The 20,486-nt window shown below is 33.5% G+C and overlaps 1 protein-coding gene across 2 annotated transcripts in view; it reads left to right on the top strand.

The window, feature by feature from the left end:
* PGAP1 (post-GPI attachment to proteins inositol deacylase 1) overlaps positions 1-20,486 on the top strand; it is a 94,420-nt gene that overhangs the window by 55,097 nt on the left and 18,837 nt on the right. For both annotated transcript variants that reach the window (XM_060622765.3, XM_060622766.3), the window contains 13 exons: positions 800-875; positions 3,938-4,011; positions 4,115-4,166; positions 4,654-4,720; positions 5,133-5,241; positions 6,897-6,935; positions 12,157-12,250; positions 14,062-14,152; positions 14,971-15,168; positions 16,241-16,376; positions 17,609-17,659; positions 18,135-18,322; positions 20,287-20,391. In XM_060622765.3, the coding sequence (XP_060478748.1) occupies positions 800-875; positions 3,938-4,011; positions 4,115-4,166; positions 4,654-4,720; positions 5,133-5,241; positions 6,897-6,935; positions 12,157-12,250; positions 14,062-14,152; positions 14,971-15,168; positions 16,241-16,376; positions 17,609-17,659; positions 18,135-18,322; positions 20,287-20,391 (1,280 nt within the window). The remainder of the gene's footprint in view (positions 1-799; positions 876-3,937; positions 4,012-4,114; positions 4,167-4,653; positions 4,721-5,132; positions 5,242-6,896; positions 6,936-12,156; positions 12,251-14,061; positions 14,153-14,970; positions 15,169-16,240; positions 16,377-17,608; positions 17,660-18,134; positions 18,323-20,286; positions 20,392-20,486) is intronic.

Below are 20,486 nucleotides of genomic sequence, written 5' to 3' on the forward strand. Positions count from 1 at the left end.
TTTTGAGACAGAGAGAGTGTACAAGCAGGGGAGGGGCAGAGAGAGGGAGAGAGAGAATCCCAAGCAGGCACCATGCTGTCAGTGCACAGCCCTACATGGGGCTCCATCCCATGAACTGAACCATGAGATCATACCAGAGCTGAAATCAAGAGCCAGACACTTTTAACCAACTGAACCACCCAGGTGCCCCAAGATAGCATTTCTTTTTCTTGCTTTATACATACTAAACCTTTTTTTCCATTTATTCCAATCACTGTTTAACCTGAAATAATCATACAAATAGCGTTAATGATTGGTAGATGAATGGTAGTATGTCTGTCTCCAAGTCTTTTGTAGTCTAATTAAAGTGTTGTAGATACATAATAAATATGGGATTTTTACAAAAGTAAATGTAACAAAATCATTTCTTTTTGACTTTGAAAGTATTCAGAGATTTTTATTTAAATCTCTAATTAATCTTGAGTTAACCTTGGTTCTTAATGCTTTGATCCATCCTTTAAAGTCCTTCTACGAACACCTAAAAGTAACCTGAAGAAAACTGCTATACATCAGCTGTTACACAAATGATCCTCCAATAATTTGTCTATGAAATTAAGATAGTGCATCAGATTTTGTTAGTTTAGTATCCCTCCTTGAGTAATTGTTGGCCATCTAAGTATAGCCAGAGTTAGAATGTGATAGGTAATAACTTCTGCAAAGCTAGTTTATAGACTTATTTTCCACTCAAACATCAAGTGAAGATATTTTACTATAAATTTAATTCTATTTTTTTCTAATAAATCAATATTTTATATTTTAGTTTGTTGTGGATTGTGAATTCTTTAAAAAAGAGACAAGAACCATTCAGCTTCCTGTAACTCATCTTTTTTCCTTTGGTAAGTACTTTGATTTTGGAAATCTTAAGAATTGCTTTTATTTTTAACAGTGATTTATTTTATGCCAGTCAGTTGCAGTAATGGAGAGACTGTAACATTAAATGTTGTGCGTTTGAAGTATAGTTCTTAGAATAAATATATGATGTGGTTCAGTGTTCTGATTCTTATTTAATACTGGGCCAGCAGGCATCTTTTGAAAATGGAAACTTTAATTTTCTCCCTAATCATGTACATTTGTTGGTAATTGTGTGTGTGTGTGTGTGTATGTGTGTTCTTCCGTGAATTTATACTACATATTGGCCTTTTTCTTTTCTTTTTTTTTTTTTTTTTTTTAATTTTTTTTTTTTAACGTTTATTTTTATTTTTGAGACAGAGAGAGACAGAGCATGAACGGGGGAGGGGCAGAGAGAGAGGGAGACACAGAATCAGAAGCAGGCTCCAGGCTCTGAGCCATCAGCCCAGTGCCTGATGCGGGGCTCGAACTCACGGACCGTGAGATCGTGACCTGAGCTGAAGTCGGACGCTTAACCGACTGAGCCACCCAGGCGCCCCCATATTGGCCTTTTTAATAAAATGTTTATTTATAAGTTAGGGCATCTGGGTGGCTCAGTCGGTTAAGCCCCCAACTCTTGGTTTTAGCTCAGGTCATTATTTCATGGTTCATGGGTTCAAGCGCCATGGTGGGCTCTGCCCCTGACAGCATGGACCTGCTTGGGATTCTCTCTGCCTCTCCCTTGTGTGCATGCTCTTTCTCTCTCAAAATAAATTAAAAAAAATTTTTAATGTTTATTGTAAGGTATAAATAGCTGCCTGCCGTATGGAAGTTTTAAGATTTCTCTAATTCTTTTATGGTTTCTTTTTCTTTTCTTTTCCTTTCTTTTCTTTTCTTTTCTTTTCTTTTCTTTTCTTTTCTTTTCTTTTCTTTTTTTTTTACTGTGGTAAAATACACATAACTAAATATTTTTTTAAATTTTATTTTGAAATAATTTTGAACACTCAGGACAGTTATAGAAAGAGCACAAAATTTTTATATATCCTTCATTCACCTTAACATAAATAATACAATTTTCAAAACTAAGAAATTAGTACAATAGTATTGACCAATTACAGGCTTTATTTGGTTTTCATCAGTTTTTCCACCACTGTTCTCTAGGTTCCCACACTGCATTCAGTTGTCATGTCCTATTCATCTTCTCTAGTCTTTTTTTTTTTTTTTTTAATGTTTATCCATTTTTGAGAGAGAGAAAGAGAGTGTGAAAGGGAGACGGGCAGAGAGAGAGGGGGAGACACAGGATCTGAAGCAGGCTCCAGGCTCTGAGCTGTCAGCACAGAGCCTGACACAGGGCTCTAAATGATGAACCATGAGATCATGACTTGAACTGAAACCAAGAGTCAGACGCTTAACTGACTGAGCCACCCAGGCACCCCTAGTCTTTGTTGTTTTTTTTTAATGTTTATTTATTTTTAAGGGGAAGAGCGTGAATGGGAGAGGTACAGAGACAGAGAGGGAGACAGAGGGTCCAAAGCGGAGAGCCCAATGTGGGGCTTAAACTCACAAATCATGACATAATGACCTGAGCCAAAGTCAGATGCTCAACCGACTGAGCCACCCAGGCACCCCATCATCTCTTCTAGTCTTGATAGTGCCTCAGGTTTTCCTTGTCTTTCATAACTTTGACACCTTTTGAAGAGTACTTGTCAGTTGTTTTATAGAATATCAAATATCAAATATTTGGATTTGTCTGATGCTTTCTTATGATTAGATTAAGATTGTGCTTTTTTAACAAGCATATCACCAAAGCGATGTGTACATCTCAGTGTATCATATCATTGCACACATAACTAGCAACGTTAACCTTGATTACTTGGTTAAGGTAGTGTCTGCCAGGTTTCTCCACTGTAAATTTACTCGTTTCCTTTTTGTACTTAATAAATATCTTGGGGGGACTACTTTGAGAATATTTAAGTACCCTGTTTATCTTCAAAATAACCCACTAATTTTAGCATCCTTTTTTTTTTTTTAAGTTTATTTATTTTGAGAGAGAGAGAGAGAGAGAAGGGCAGAAACAGAGGGAGAGGGAGAATCCCAAGCAGGCTCCGCATTGTCAGCAGAGAGTCCCATGTGTGGCTCAAACTCAGGAACCACGAGATCATGACCTGAGCCGAAGTCAGATGCTTAACCGACTGAGCCATCAGGCACCCCTGGTTCTTCTAGTCTGAGGCAATTATTACTGGTATTCTGTATTATAATTTTTGTGAAAGTAAAGTTGTCCCTTCTCTATTTATTTACTTACTCAGTTTTTATTTATGTCAGTGTGACCCATGGATATTTACTTTATTCATTCTATTATATTTAAATGTTTTTATTTATTTTTGAGAGAGAGAAAGAGCACAAGCGGGGGAGGGGCAGAGAGAGAGAGAGGGAGACACAGAATCCAAAGCAGGCCTCAGACATGGCACTAGAAATCGTGAACCACAAGGTCATGACCTGAAGTCGGCTGCTTAACCGACTGAGCCACCCAGGCTCATTGGATTATAATTTAATACTGTCATTACATTTTTTTTTTAAGTTGTTCCAGTATTGGATATTAAGAGCTCATTTTAGATTGGCTCCTTACCCTTTTGGCATGACCCATTCTTAAAATATATTTTTTTAGTATTCCATTTGTTTAAAGAATCTGTTACCTGAGAGAGGAAACTTCCTTTTCCTTTAGATTTTTATCCCTCACCCACCTTATTTATTTGTTTGTTTATTTTTGGTAAAAAGGAAACTCTGAATCACTCATCTCATTAAAGATAACAAACTTCTAAGAGATCTACCAAGAAAGCATACCTTTTTGAAATTGGAAATTTATACTTGACTTTTTAAAATACATACATTATAAATGTTATCTAGAGTTTATTGAAGGAGGATAGGATTTTTAGTTCACTCCTCCATACCAGAAATGAAAATCTTTAAACTCTTTTTTAAGATTAAAAATGTGCTAGCATTATTAAGCAATCAGTACTTTTTAAAAAAATTCTTTGGTGTTCTAAGTAATACAGTGCTTTCAATTCAACAGGACTCTCTTCAAGGAAAGTGTTATTAAATACAAGTGGCCTGTTTTATAATATAGAACTTCTAAACTTTGGACAGGTAATTATCCTGATTATAACAAGGATTTGATTTTACTTTACTATGTAATTAAGCAAACAAATAAACTTTTACTTTTTTGTTTTTGTGGTCATACGCTTATTAGATATACCAAGCTTTTAAAATCAACGTAGTGAGCAAGTGCTCAGGAGTAAAAGGTAAGTGTATTTTCTGAGAAGAATAGTATTGTCATTTGAAGAATCAGTAGGTCTTTACTTGAATTTTCTGTAGTGCTTATTATTTTGTGTATTTATGTGAATTAAAATTAAATAAATGATAGTAGAAAAACTGTTTATGTTTCCAACAGATTTAACACAGACCCTTTGTTAACACTAAGCATCTTCAACTGTATCAGTTTAAATATCCACATTTTTTAAAAATACTGTATATCTTTCTGTCTCACTATAGTAATTCAGGTTTAGCTTTTTTTCAGTTTCTTAGTATTTCCCATATGCTTTAATATCTTTTGTAAGTCTAATTAAACATTATTAGTTAATAATTCTCCATAATTTCTTATGTGATATAATTCTGACTGGTTATTTTTTATGAAATGGGTAACTGTAGTTAGTTAGGTATTATAGTAGTTTATGTAACGTTTAATGTAACATAAGGTTAGTAACATGTATTTCCTTTATGTTTTCACAGAAGAAATAACTAGTATCTATAAACTTCATATTCCTTGGTCTTATGAGGATTCACTAACTATTGCACAGTAAGTATATTAAAGAATTTATCTTAAACTTTGGTGTTTTTGAATAATACATATTCTGTTTATTTAAATCATAGTGAAATTTTAGTGAAACTAAGTGCCTCTTAATAAAATGTAACTATCCTTTATGTAGCATTGCGCTCATAAGATAACATAGTATTCTTACCTAAATGATCTAGAATTTAAACCTTACTTGCTTGGAACATCAACCCCTTCCTAGACCATCCTCCAACTTCTCTTCTAGTTGAATGAGCAAACGACTGTGATAGGATTGGAAAAGTGTCCCATTTTTAATAACATGTCTGACATGTGTCTTCCTCTCCATTCTGTCATTGTGTTGTACAAGGATTAACTTAGCCATGGTTATTTAACAGTATTTTGTATTTGAGAAATGATACTTGAATTATCTTTTCAGGGTACCATCTTCCACAGAAATTTCTCTGAAACTCCATATTGCTCAACCAGAAAATGAGAGCCAGGTAGCATTATTAAAAATGTACACATCTTCAGACTGTCAGTATGAAGTAAGTTGTATGTTTACTTAATTTTTAAGATTTAGTTATAGAATAAATAGGAAATATATTTTTTTATTAGTCTCAGATATATGGCAATGTGGAAACCAGTAAATATACAAAATAGACATTTATGATGCTTTAAATATTCTGCATTTTGCCTGTTAGCACCACCCTAGTATTTTCCTAGGTGGACTATTAAAAGTATACATCTTAATAAATAGTAGAAAATAAGCAAAAAATTGAGACTGTAGACTAACCTTCTAAATTTAGAAACCCAAAGTCCAAAATCCTCTGTAAATTGAAGAATATCATGAAATCAGCTGACACGGCTTTTCTGCAATAATTGACATGATGTGTATTGGTTTCCAGCTCTATTGGATAAGGTTAAGAATCTTCTTTCCTTTTCATTAGCTTTTTAAATCTGTTAGTCATTAATGTGCAATGTAGTGCCTATTGTGTTTGTTTTAACAACCAACAGATCTCTGCTATAAGAGAAGGGAAATAGACTTGAGCAACATTTACCCTTATGGATTCATGAACTACAAGAGTCCCTATGTATCCAAATATGCCAGGTTCTAAGGATTCCAGGTTTAAGGGATTGAAGTATATATACATTTAATGGTGGTTTCCGGTTTATGTGAAATAACTTCTTTCCATGCAATTCCTTTCAATCAACCTTATTTGGATTCTTCATTAGAATTGACTTTCTTGGGGTAAACTAGAATTGGTAGGTTACATGAATAGAATCTGTTCGTAGCAACAAGTTTCAGTTGAACCTAAATTATGAGTTATTTTAGATTTCATGGAATCTATTACTGGTTTGATATCTTCATTGTTTCTAACATTGAAGGATTTTGTAGGGCTGTAATGGTTTTTAACATGTCTTCACAGTTCTAATAGTGATAGTGAGAATTGCATAATAATTTGGCTCCATGTACTGCACACTCTGAAAATGTCAATATTTTTTAACTACTTTACATTTTTAAAAAGTCAGTATTATAAATAGCCATTTTATAATTTCCTTATGAAATACATATTTCCTTTTCCCAGACTTGCTAATATCAAAAAGGGTATATTTATAATAGAGGTAATTAATGATGAATTTCTTTTTAATACATTGTTTTGGCTTAAATTTTACCAAATACACTCCATTTGTTCCTGGTCTTATATCATGTGAAACTTGTTTTTATGAAATTTACTCAGAATTGGCTTAGCTTAACTATACTTAGTGCTGTACAGTTGTAGGTTTGAGGTTTTTAAAATATCAGTTATGTAGTAGTTTAATTTGTGTTTAATTGTTCAGACATATGTATAGCTTCTGGACTCAATCAGTAAATTCCTTTAGATTATATGACCCAATACTAAGATTCTGGTTAATCAAAAATTCTAGTTAGTAAAGGGTTACCTATCACATGTACCATAGCATTCATCCAATTATCAAAGAATTAGAAGGAAAATATATTGAATAATAAAACTATACTTATAGCAAATTAAAATTTCTGGTTCAGAGGATCCTTTTAAGACTGTAAGTGCCTTTAGGTTGGTTATTATAAAAAAATTAACGATTGTGTTTAGAGATGTGCAGAAGTGTTCAATTTAATAAAATGTGAACTAGAAGAGTTTAGGAGAAATAACCTCTTTTTTTTATGATTATTTTAAACTAGGTCACAGTTAAGACTTCCTTTTCACAAATTCTTGGACAGGTAAGATTCCTGGTTGATTATTGATTGCCTTGTAAATAGATACTATGAGGCATAGGTTACAAACTTTTTCTATAAAAGGGCCAGATAATGAAATATTTTAACATACCAAATATGGTCTTTTGCTGCTGCTACTGCTACAGTTGCTTCTTCCTCCCCCCACCCCCAGTCTTTTTCCTTTTCCTTCTTTCTCCTGCTTTAATAAAATCCAAAAACCATTCTTCACAGATAGGTCATAGTTGGCCACCCCTGGCTTTAAGGTGATGGTTTCATTCCTAAGAATTGAGAGCTGATTCTTGATTTGCAAACAAACTAATATTTTTGGCTAAATGAATGTCTTATAAAGATCTTATGTTGCTCATACTGTGCTGTAAGTCATAATCCAATAAAATTTTAGGCTCTCATATAAACAAACATTTTCAAATGACTTTTTATGTTGTGTGTGCTTAGTTTGTAAAAAATAAAAAGTAAATTATATTAAAAATAAATATGTTGGAGTGCCTGGGTGGCTCAGTCGGGTTGTGCCCAGCTCTTGATTTCAGCTCAAGTCTTGATCTCCTGGTTCGTGAGAGTGAACTTCATGTCAGGCTCTGCACTGACAGTGCACAGCCTGCTTGGGATTCTCTCCCTCATTCTCTGCTCCTCCCCGACTCACACATGTGCTCACTCTCTCAAAATAAATAATCTTTAATAAATAAATAAATAGAAACATGTTGAAATATTTTAAATTCTTTTGTTGAGTATAATTCATAAGCGAATAGTGTTATAGAAATAACTTATCAAGTAACAGAGCTACTAAATTTTTCAGCATCATTATAATTTGCAGAATTGTATAACCTGTTATATTTATGTATAACATAAATAATAGTATTGATTAGAAAAATTATATAGTGGTTTTAAAATTGACTAAAATTTTTTTGTGCCCTCTATTAATTTTACTTTATTTTTTGGTCTCTTGTGTTTTGTAATTCGGGCAGAGCAGAATTTTTAAGACTTAACTCATTCTATATTTATAAAATTTACAAACCAAAATTAAATTCAAAAATTTTTTACATGCATTATCTCATCTGATTCTCACAGCAACCTGGTGAGAGCTAGATTGTAATTATTTTTAAATTTGTGATCGATCATTAGAAAATTGTAAGTTAATGTGTACAATGTGCTACATTAGGAAGAGAAGATTAAATGTTGGTATAAATTGGAAAATAGCATCATGGATGATAGTTCTAAGAAATACTCTAGATTGTTAGGGGACCTTTATTAAGAAAAATTAAGGAATATAGGGGAAGAATTGATGCTGTTGTATATTTAGTATGTCCAGAAGGCATGTTAGTGTATACAGTGATATAGGCTGAGTCTACAACATACTCTCTTACCCATATCATCCCCGTGGCTCATAATTCAGATTAGTGACCAAAAAAGTCAAGTTAGCTTGATACTTGATAGCAAAGCATAATTATCTGTCCACCAAAGAAGAATATGCTAGTATTCTTGCTTAGGCATGGAAATTTATCTAAAAAAACAAGATATGTAGGTGTTACAGAATCAATGGTGGATACTTTTTTTAAATGTCAAAGAATTTGTGGTAATTAAGTCCTCAGATTACTGGAAAGATACCAGATGCTCTTTCTTCATGTTTGTTTAAAAATTTAGCTTGAGAACAGGAGAATGAATTGAAGTTGTATTTATCATTCATACATATTTTCAGTGTTGCTGATTCAAAGAAGACTGAGAAGAAGAATAAAGAGAAAGCTTGCTTGAGAGAATCTTTAACTTCTGATTAGACAGTTTTCCATAAAATTAATTTTTTTTCCAGAAAAAGGAAAATTATTTACATACTCTTTAGTCTACTCTAATGAAAGAGAGGACAAAAAATAAACCAGAAGTTACTTTCTCAACAGAATTATATAAATTAGTAAATCATTTTGGTGTAGGAATAAAGTCTAATGTTGCCAAATCTTTAGGTTTTAAGAGAAGTTGGAAGTCTGGATTTTTAGATTAAAAAAATTTTTAATTTTTTTAATCTTTATTTTTTAACATTTATTCATTTTTGAGACTGAAAGAGACAGAGCATGAGCAGGGGAGGGGCAGAGAGAGTGGGAGACATAGAATCTGAAGCAGGCTCCAGGCTCTGAGCTGTCAACACAGAATCTGACGTGGGGCTTGAGCTCACGGACCGTGAGATCATGACCCAGGTTGAAGTCGGACTCTTAACTGACTGAGCCACCCAGGTGCCCCATAATCTTTATTTATTTTTGAGAGAGAGAGAGAGACAGAGTGCAAGTGGGGGAGGAATAGAGAAAGAGAGGGAGACACAGAATCCAAAGGAGACTTCAAACTCTGAGCTGTCAGCACAGAGCCCAACATGGGGCTTGAACTCACGGAGAGATCATGACCTAGCGGAAGTCAGATGCTTAACTGACTGAGCCACCCAGGGTGCCCCTTTTTAAAAATTTTTTTAATGTTGGCCTCTAATTTGAAATGTAAAGAAATACTGTGCCAAATACTAAACCAAATGAACCATGTCTACAATTTAAATATGATCCATGAAAGCCAATTTAGGATTGTTGGATTATATTTTATATGAGCTATATCTGTGGCCCAGTATAATACTTAATACTCAACAATGACAGTCACTACAAAGAACTGTTATATTCAGAATACTATATAAGAAGTCTTAGAAGATTTCCAAAGATAGTGAAGAGCATTAAAGGTTAATAATAACAGCTAATATTTTCTGATCCACCTATGTGTGCCAGTTACTATTCCAAATACTTCATACAGATGAACACATTTAAGCCTCAAACTCCCTGTGAGATAAGTGCTGTTTATCTCCATTTTACTAATAAAGACAGAGAAAAAGAGGGGTAAAGTAACTTGCCCAAGGACACAGCGCTAGTGAGAGGCAGAGCTATAGTCTAAACCCAGGAGTCTGACTCTAAGGCTGAATGCTGCTTAACTTTCCTTCTATGCTATTGATAATTAAAGAATGCTATATATTTCCTAGCATGTCATTAGCAGGCATTGAGTATCACTTAGTAATAGAAAAATGACCTTTTCCCCTTTGCTCAACTCCTCTCCTTCCACTCAAAGTTATAATTGTAAATTATGAGTATAGGCAGTAAGTGGGGTTTTATTTTTGAGTCTTTCTAATCTTAACCTGGAAATCCATGAAGGAGATTCAGGGAGACCTTGAGCTTCTTGAAATTTTACATGCCATTTTGTGTAAACATGCATTTCCATGGCTTTCATCAGATTGCCAGGAGAGTCTGTACATTTTTTTTTTTTTTAATACGGTGGTTGGAGAACATGCTTTAAGGTAAATTTCTTTTAAAACTTCAACATTAAAAGGTGCTTACAGAGAATAATAAATCTTTTTTATGCTGAAAAAATAAAACTTTAACATTAAAAGAATTTAACACTTTCTTTTTGTTGTATTTATATATTTTTATAGAAATTAGATTAGCTGATAGAATGTCTTGAGGCACTAACATAATGGTTATGAATTTAGTCTCTGAGTTAAATCCCATTCCACACAATTTCCAAAGACACTAAAGGACCTAAAAGCCTTATACAGGCATACCTCAGAAAAAGGGTCCATGGAGCATTAGTGTTATTTTGGTATATGCAAGCAAAAGATTAGGAGTGAGTAGATAAAGAGGAGAGATAGCACATCAAGCTCTTGAGAAGTTTAGCAACGAGAGGGAAGAAAAAGGCAGTAACTAGAGAGAGAAGGGGAGTAGAGTGAAGGGAAGGTGTTGTCACTGTTCTGAGGGTGAGACTTGAATTTGTTTAAATGTCAGTGGCTAAGTGAGTAAATGAATACCCTGGAATTCCCTTGCCTCATCTGTCCTTAAAACTCCAGGACTTTGAAGTTAAAGCACCTAATGATACTGAAGTGTTAAATTGTTAATGAGATTACAGCAAAGTCACTACATTGTAAACTCCTTAGTGCTCACCCTTATATTCCCAGTGCCAAGCACATTGAGCGCAGTACATTGATGGAACACTTTCTAAATTGGGAAAGACCAAATAAATTAGATTTTCATAGTCATTTATCTATGAATAATTTTTGACTTTAGTTCCATTTACATAAAAACAGCTCATCCCTCCCTTCCCCCCTTAAACAGCTCCCTATTCAAGAAATATTAATAGGCTTATACTTGGAGTTGTGAGTTAAGTTCCACCACAATAATGCAAATATTATAATAAAGCAAGTCAAATGACATAAAAGTACATATAAAAGTTATGGTTACACTATACTGCAGCCCATTAAGTGTGTAATGGTATTATGTCTAAAAAAACTATGCATACCTTAATTTTTAAATCTTTATTGCTGCTAAAAAGTGCTAACCATTATTTGAGCTTTCCATGAGTCGTCATTAATCATCATAGATCATTATAACAAGCATAATAATGAAAAAGTTTGAGATATTGTGAGAATTATCAAAAGTGACAGACACCAAGTGAGCAAATTCTGTTGGAAAAATGGTACCAGTAAACTTCCTCAGTGTCAGTTGCCACAAACCTCCAATTTGTAAGAAAAAAAACAAAACACAAACACAATTATCTGCAAAGTACAATGAAGCAAAACAATAAAATGAGGTATGCCTATAATAGCTAATATTTTTTGATAGCTTTTCATGTTTAAGTTAATATTCTAAATGCTTTCCACAAATGAACATCTTTAAACCTGAAAACACCTATAAGGTAAGTACTGCTGTTGCCTCCATTTTACTGATGAGAACATTGAGTTAACGAGTAATTTGCTTGTCTTTTATGTTTTTAATTGTGCAAGTTACTTGGGCTCCCTGTGCCTGAATTTCTTCATTTGTAAAACAGGGATAAGAATTACCTCAAAGGATTTTTGGGAGGAGAACATGAGATAATGCATATAAAATGTTTAGTATCAAACCTGAAACATTAAATACATGCTCACCAAATGTACCTTGTAAGAAAACTTTGTAACATACATATGCTGCTTAATTATATATATTTTTTGTTACACCTTTATGAAAAAATCTGATAACATGTTTCTAGCATGCTGTATATTCTTAACATTTATTTTACTTAGAGTTTTGGTATCCATTACTGGAAGTATACCTCTGTGGCAATGTCAGGAAAGATAAAAAGTGAAGAAAGACATTTTTATTTCATGTGAAAGTACATTTATTTCATTAACACGAATATTCAAAAGTTGCCTTTTGATTTGCCTGTTTTCTAGGTAGTTAGATTTCATGGTGGAGCTCTTCCTGCTTATGTTACATCTAGTATCCTTCTTGCTTATGGAGGACAGTTATACTCTCTTTTCTCAACAGGTAAGAATGTTTCTATTCCTCCTCTCTCCCTTTCTTCTTTAGTGCTTCATTTCTACTTAATTTATCTGTCATGTGGTTAAGGAATACCTCAATTTCTTGAAAATTTATGACCTATCTCTTAAGTTTACAAGGGTTTGAGATCCTCTAGTTTTAGGAAATACCCAAGAAGATTCCTTACTGGGCTTTTCCAGTAAGGAAAAGATACTTTTGTGTCTGAAGTTTTTTCCTCTCTTCTGAGGAGGTCTTAACAGGTGGAGTCTCACTGATGGGGATTTTGTTCTTCATTCCATTCCTGGTGCCTAACATAGTGTCAAGCACATAGTAGGCATTCAGCATATTTGGGCTGTTATCAGCTGTATCAGTTAGGTTCTGGCACACTGAATGGAATAATTGAGAGTTAATCTTAATAAAGGGACTATTTGAAAGGTATGTGATGGGTTAGGGGAAACCAACAAGAAATGATAAAATGCCAGATTAGCAGCAGATCCATCTGATACTCCTCAGGACTAGGGCAAGAGAGGGAGCAAGCCTAGAGAGAGCTATACGAGAGGGCAGCATTACTGCAGCTCCAGCCACTGTCAGCAGGGAGAAAGATGGGGAAGTAAATACACTAACCTTATTTCCTCTTATCTTCCAGTGCCTATCATTCACTGAACCGAAGTCAGCCTCCCAGAATTCAGAGCAAAGTAAAGGGTGGCGATGGAATGGATCTGGAGAGGCAAATACAGAATAGACACTACATTGCACAAAACCTTCCCTAGTCTGTTGCAATTAGAATAGTTTCCCAGGAGCCTACTTTGTAAGGCCCTCACACACTTGTTGGGCTTGGATAGTAAGAGATAGGAAGAGAGTAGGACCAAAATACGTAAAAGCTGTCCAGAAATAACCGTTACCATTTCCATCTTGCCAAATCCTTCTCCAGCTACTCATTCCCTTTCAGCAACTTACAATTTCAAGTCTACCTTTAGTATTCATTTTAACCTTCATACACTGTTGTTGGGAATGTAAAATGGTATAGGTGCTTTGGAGAGTAGTCTGGCAGTTACAGTATGACTCAGGAACTGTACTCCTAGTTACACGAAAAATATAAACGTACACCCATACTAAACTTGTACATACATGTTCACAGGAGCACTGTTAATAATATCCAAAAAGTGGAAACAACCCAAATATCTATCAGCTGATAAATGGATAAATAAAATGTGCTGATAGGTGCTACAACATGGATGAATCTTGGAAACATGCCAAGTGAAATCCCATCATAAAGGACCACATATTACATGGTTTCATTTATATGAAATGTTCAGAATAGGCCAGTCTATAAAGACAGAAAAGATATTAGTTGTTGCCTGGGAATAAGGAGACATTGGAGGTGACAGTTAAGGGAACAAAGTTTGTTTTGGGAGTAATGAAAATATTCTAAGACTGATTGTGGTGAGGAAGGCATATCTGTGAATGCTTAAAACCACTGAACTGCATATATTTTGAATGAATTGTGTAGTATAAGAATCATATCTCTATAGAGTTGTTGTTTTTTTTAAATCACCTTTGGAGCTTTGTGAAAATACAAGTGGTGAAACCCCAGCTTTGGCTTCCTGAAGCTGTTTAACAAGTGATTGTGTCCTCTTGTATGAGATCTGTTGAATTACAGTGATTTTTAATCTTTTGAAGATAGTGTCTTTGATAGTAATGACCCTTGCTTTGTAACAAGAAATATATTGCTCTTACAGGTAATGCAGTCAGTATATGATAGTCTATACTTAATCACTATGAATTCTTTACTACATATAATTTTTTTTTTTAATCACCAGGTCATTGCTTAGAATATGCTACTATGTTGGATAAACAAGCCAAGCCATATAAAGTTGATCCTTTTGTACTTATGATTAAGTTTCTGTTGGGGTAAGTTTTATTATCTGTGAAAATGATTTTAATTGTTTTATATATATAAAACATGTTTGGCCCCATAACATAATATAAATTTTCATAAAAATATGTTTTATTAAATGAGGTTTTTCTCTTAGGCAGAGGCCTAATTGGTATATCAACATTTACTTTAATACTATAACCAATTCAAAGGTTTTAAAATTATATATATATATATATATATATATATATATATATATATATATATATATATATATCAATTGTAGAAACTTAGTCTGTAAATATACCAGACTTTTAACATTTGCAAATGGATGTACATGGTCCATGATCTCCTGAGTATCCCAGATTCATGAACACAAACCATTATAGAGTATTGATGAAATGATGTCTTGGATCACTTTTTCTTCCCATACAAGTATATTTTGGATCTCTCTACCACACTTAACATTCCTTTTTTAATTTACTCACATTTTGTGGGTTTTCTGGTTAAGAACCAATATACTTAGATCTCTTTTCTTCTGTCATGACAATTGTTGGTTTCTAACCTAAAAAAAAGATCACTTGTTACTTCATTACAATGATCAATAGAGAGCAGTGGAGTTACATTGAGACTCAGGATTCAGATCCTTGAAGATCAGTAGACTTACTTGGAAGATAAATGACTTTTTCTCTACAAGGAATTGAAATGTGTTTTTCAGTATAATTATGAATTGAGTATCATTGAACTTTGGGGACTGTAGTAAATGGTCAAACACCTCAGATATTAAATATTTGAAAGTTGTTGATTTTTTTTTTTTTTTTTGCTTTTATTGTATGTTTTCTTCTATCCACAGATATAAATGGTTTAAGGAATTATGGGATGTGTTATTGTTGCCAGAATTAGATGCCATCGTTTTAACTAGTCAGAGTATGTGTTTCCCCCTTGTATCCTTGGTTCTCTTTCTGTTTGGAACATGTACTGCCTACTGGGGTGGTCTACTTTCTTCTACATCTGTGAGACTCCTTTCTTCATTGTGGCTAGCTTTGAAAAGGTAAAGAATGACCAAAAGCTTTCTCATTGCTCTTAAGGAAAAAATTATATTTTGATAAGGATCCTCAATATTAATTTGCTTTCACTAAACTGTAATTTCTAAGGAAAGATGTATGACTAGAAAAACATGGATTAATGTTCAAAGCTATATCTAAATAAAACTTTTGTTAAAAATATATTATCGCAAGATAAATGCTATATTTGAGTTAGACCTTAATGCCAAGAGTTAATCAAAAAAGTTTGACAGAGGGATGTTGTGCTGGCTCAATTGGTAGAGTGTGTAACTCTTCAGCTTGGGGTCACGAGTTAGAGCCACATATTGTGGGTTGACATTACTTAAAAAAAATATTGACAGATTACAGAAGTAGTTTTAATGTTTATGGCTGTAAATCTTTCCAAGGAAGAAGTGTTTCTCTGGCAGTGCTTTTATATGCTAACTTTCAGTCAAACCTGGGGGCAATAGATTCCAGTCAAGATACTTAAGATCAGATTAGGTGAAATGCATAAAAATTCCAAAAACATTGCCTAGAGTTTTATTACAGGCCCATAGACAAAGTTTGAAGTTACTGGTAGGCTTTTCTGATAAACCACTGACCTAGTTTCCATTGCCACTGCTCCTCACCAGACATATTATATGATTTACTGTCACAGAGGGGATTATGGTCTGCCTTCTTCCTTCACCCTTCTGAGATGCTTCAGACACTACTAGCATCACATTGTCTGAGTGATCTCAAGACTTTAAGAAATAGAAAACTGTTTTTCCTCTTAATCAACATCAGAAATACATGGCAGAGAGCCTATTATTAATGATTATTTGTAGCAACGTTTTTTTCTTAGTATCAGCCATAGTGTATCTAAGTGAAAGAGGAGCTATCACAGTGTATTACAGAATTTACAATCAAATATGTGTCATCCCTTGCCTTTATGAAAAAACATTTTACTGCTTACCGTATGGTACTTGCATATTAATAAGCAGGAGAGCCTGGCAGAGTACTGAATTGTTTTCTTCTTATATGTGACCATGTAAATAGCTGTTAATATACTTGTAAAAGCTTTATTCTTATTTTTTCCAGGCCCCCCGAACTTCCTAAAGATACCAAGATGATATCACTAGACTTGCCCTTTTTGACCACTGTTTTGATCATAGTTAGTTGGACAACTTGTGGAGCATTTGCCATACTTCTTACTTATCTTTATTATGTGTTTAAGGTATGTCACATCACTGAAGTCAGAATGGCTGGGCTTTGGGTCAGGCAGGCATAGAATTTCCTTTGGTGTTGTTAACAAAAATTTTAATTACAGCTGTAGTAACCTTCTATTCTCTAACAGGCTTAAGTGTAAAAGGCTTTTTTAAACATCTTGGTTATTTAAAATACGTAGTTCACTGTAAAGCTGAAATTATTAATCTGAGTTTGGTTAGTGTATTTAAAAAAAGGGGGAAGAAGATGTAACCTGTTTCACATTGCTTCTTGCTCTTACAAGTAATGTTAGCTTTTTAAAAAATATTTTACTAGAGCAGTTTTTATTCACACCTCTTTAAACACGGGTAGTAAACAAAAAATTATGTCAGTGGGATCAAGCTTTCAAATGTACTGAGATAATGTAGAATGTTAACAGATGTTGCTGGAGAATCAGAAGGCAAGGATAAAATAGTCTGATAATTTTACTGGGAAACCAAAAAACACTTCCAAGAAGGCTGACAGCTTTGCAGGAAAATCTAGGTTATACAACTGCATACTCTCCACATGAGGCTTATGTAGAGACGGTTGATAACAGAATGGATCATCTTTTTTTTCCTTTTTTAAACAAAGTTGACTTATGTCTGTTTTTAACACTAATACAATTTATTTTCAGTTTTCCAAAGGAATTTTGTCTATCAGAAAAATCTGTTTACTGCTTTGATTTATAAATATGATATTTTTAGCTTTTCAAATTGGATGTTGCAAATAATTGATCCAGTAAGCAAAATTTTCTCAAATACTTAGCTTAAGCAAACATAGCCAATTAAAAGATTTTCTCAGGTTCTTATAAACATTTCACCAAGTTCAGATTTTCAGTGATGTGGAATGTGTGAAACATGTTAAATTCCTTATGCTATAATGAAGATAATCAAATATTTTACTCACAGGACATGAAGCTTCTAGAGCAAAGCATTATTCAAATATAGTCTCACAGAATATAGGAGGTATAACAATATATCCTGGCCCTATCATACTCTGAAAGTTTGTTCTTATTTTTTTTTCTCTTTTTTAATCCATGATAGCAAGTATGTGTAGTTATTATTTACCTTTTCTGAAAGACTGTTTGTAAATGTTTAAGTGTGTTTTTAGTTTTCTAGATTTCTTTAAATTTCAGATTATAATACTTCTCAATTGTAATAAAAATGGTTGTTTTTTGTTTCAAAATAAAAGTGAAATTAAACAGTTTTTTCTTTTTCTTAGATTGTTCATCTGCAAGCCAGCCTAGCAACTTTTAAAAATAGCCAGACTGTGGTAAGTTTTATTTTCAAAGCTCTACATCACTTTAATATAAAAGAACATGAGGGAATAAAAAAATTGTTTTGTGTTTTTTTTTAAGTTAGGATTTTACAGTGCTTAAAAAAAGATGTCATGAATTTAAATAATTTTAAGATAAGTGAACCTAGAAATTAGATTGTCTAATTTTAAATTGATCTTTGTCAGTAAATGTCATTTTTATTGTTACAAATTATCTTTTAAATTTTAAGTAATTACTTAGAAGATACATTCTCAGCAGTGGAAATAGCAAGTCAAAGGAACAAAAGTTTTATAATGATAACCACTTTAGATTACTTTTGAGCAAGGTAATTTATACTTTGAGCAAAGTATTTTATATCAGTTTGGTAATAGATGTGTTTATTTAGCTGTTAAATAATGGAGTGATTCTAAGTAAAATAATAAACTTAAATTTTATGCAATACCTTAGTATTTTTACTTTATTGCTTTGTAGAATCTCAAACACTCTAGAAGAAATGAAAAAAAATCAAATCACCATAAAGACTCTACAGTACACTATCTTCATTTATCTGCCAATGATGCTGAAGATAGTCTTCGTATGCACAATACTGTGATTAACTTATTAACATGGATTGTATTACTCAGCATGCCATCTTTAATTTACTGGTTAAAGAATCTCAGGTGCGTTTTATTTATATAATTATAATTTATGTGGTTAAAACAATAAATGTCTGTAAGTAGAGACTTGCCAGATTCCTAACGATCCATCAAACGTCCTCAAGAACAGGAAGCTATATATCACCTGAAATTTATTTTCAATACAATCACATTTTTTTCCCTTACTGTGAGAATATAAACTTCCTCAAAATCTGCCCAAAAGAGGGAATTGTGTTTTATTTATTTTACCTTTAACCTTCTGTGAGTCTAGACATATGTGAAAATGTGCTTTGCTTTGCTGACCCAAGGTATTCATAATGGTAGTGCTTTAAGTATTTTTCAATTCATGATCAGTTTTATGTTTCCTTAAATTGGGGAAGAAGAAAATGCTTACATTTAAAAATATTGGAAATAATGAAAAAAAAGTGTACTTTTCTAATGAGCACCAAACATTAAACTAAATGACCATCGTTTGCCTTGCCACATGGTAACTATTCTAGGTTAAATCAGAGTCTGAGATGCCTTCTAAGATTGTTTCTAGAATATTTAGTTATAATTTGTTTTTGAAAAATAGGCCACATCATCCAATAATTGAACTTCTACTCAATATAGTTTTTAGAAACAATATAAACATTTCAAATTATCTAAATACTGAAAGTATATTTTTTGAAAAGTCAAAGTTTGATAAATCAACAGGTTACCAGATGTTAATATTCTTCCTTTGTCCCTAATTTTAGTCAAGATCCAGAGTTTTTTGTTCAAAGGTTTGGGGAGAAAATTATTTGAGGAGCATAAATTTATGATTCTAAAAGGCTATAGATGTCTCACTGTCAGTAAATGCCAGAAATGAGAATTTAGATTTAAAAGAAAATAAGAGACAATTTATATAAATCTTCATTTTTTTCATCTTTTTTATAAACTAGAGCAGCCTTAATATATTTTGAATAACTTGTTTTATAAAAACATTATTTCTGTATGACCTTTCAGATATACATGTACCTATTTTTTTTTTTTTACATGTACCTATTATTAAATTTTTTTAAGTTCATTTATTTTGAGAGAGACGGAGTGAGTGAGCAGGGGAGGGGCAGAGAGAGAGGGAAAGAGAGATCCCAAGCAGGCTTCACACTGTCAGTGCAGAGCCCAGAGTGGGGCTCAAACTTAGGAACTGCGAGATCATGATCTGACTGAAACCAAGTCAACGCTCAACCTACTGAATCGCCCAGGTGCCCCTATACCTATTATTAAAAAAGTGCTGAGGTGCATGGGTGGCTCAGTCGGTTGATTTCAGCTCAGGTCATGATCTCACTGCTCGTGGGATCAAGCCCTGTATTGGGCTTCATGCTGCCAGTGTAGAGCCTGCTTGGGACGGACTCTGTCTCTCTCTCTCTCTCTCCCTCTCTCTCTCTCTCTCTCTCTGCCCCTCCCCCTCACATGTACACACTCTCAAAATAAATAAACTTTATAAAAATAAAAGGAAGTGCTCCCATATTGGATATTTTCATTTCCCTTAGTAGTTTCTGAACATAATTCTCAATATAAAACCTTAGGTATAAAGATGATCTATAGCAAAAATTATCAAAAATTTCATGAGCTGTTTAGAGCTCTCATATCAATGCAGTATTCTGAAATTTAATTAATTTGTTTGATTCTGATAATTTAAAATGATTGGCTCAGTCGGTTAAGCGGCCGACTTCGGCTCAGGTCGTGGGGTGCCTGGGTGGCTCAGTCGGTTAAGCGTCCCAACTACAGCTCAGGTCACGATCTCGCGGTCTGTGAGTTCGAGCCCCGTGTCGGGCTCTGGGCTGATGGCTCAGAGCCTGGAGCCTGCTTCCGATTCTGTGTCTCCCTCTCTCTCTGCCCCTCCCCCGTTCATGGTCTGTCTCTCTCTGTCTCAAAAATAAATAAACGTTAAAAAAAAAAATTAAAAAAATAAAATGATTGAGTATACTTTGTTGATTTGTTTTTGTTTTTTCTCTTTGATGTAGGTATTACTTTAAACTTAGTCCTGATCCATGTAAACCTTTGGCATTTATCCTTATTCCAACTATGGCAATTCTTGGAAATACTCACACCGTTTCAATAAAATCCAGGTATAGTAGTTCAATCTTCCTTTTTCTTACATCTCTTCCTAGTCTTTATCACTCTTTCTTTGATGCCTGAAACATGTTCTTTATTTCTAATTATT

Source organism: Panthera onca, chromosome C1, assembly GCF_046562875.1.
Source record: "Panthera onca isolate mPanOnc1 chromosome C1, mPanOnc1 haplotype 2, whole genome shotgun sequence".
Taxonomy (NCBI): Eukaryota; Metazoa; Chordata; class Mammalia; order Carnivora; family Felidae; genus Panthera; species Panthera onca.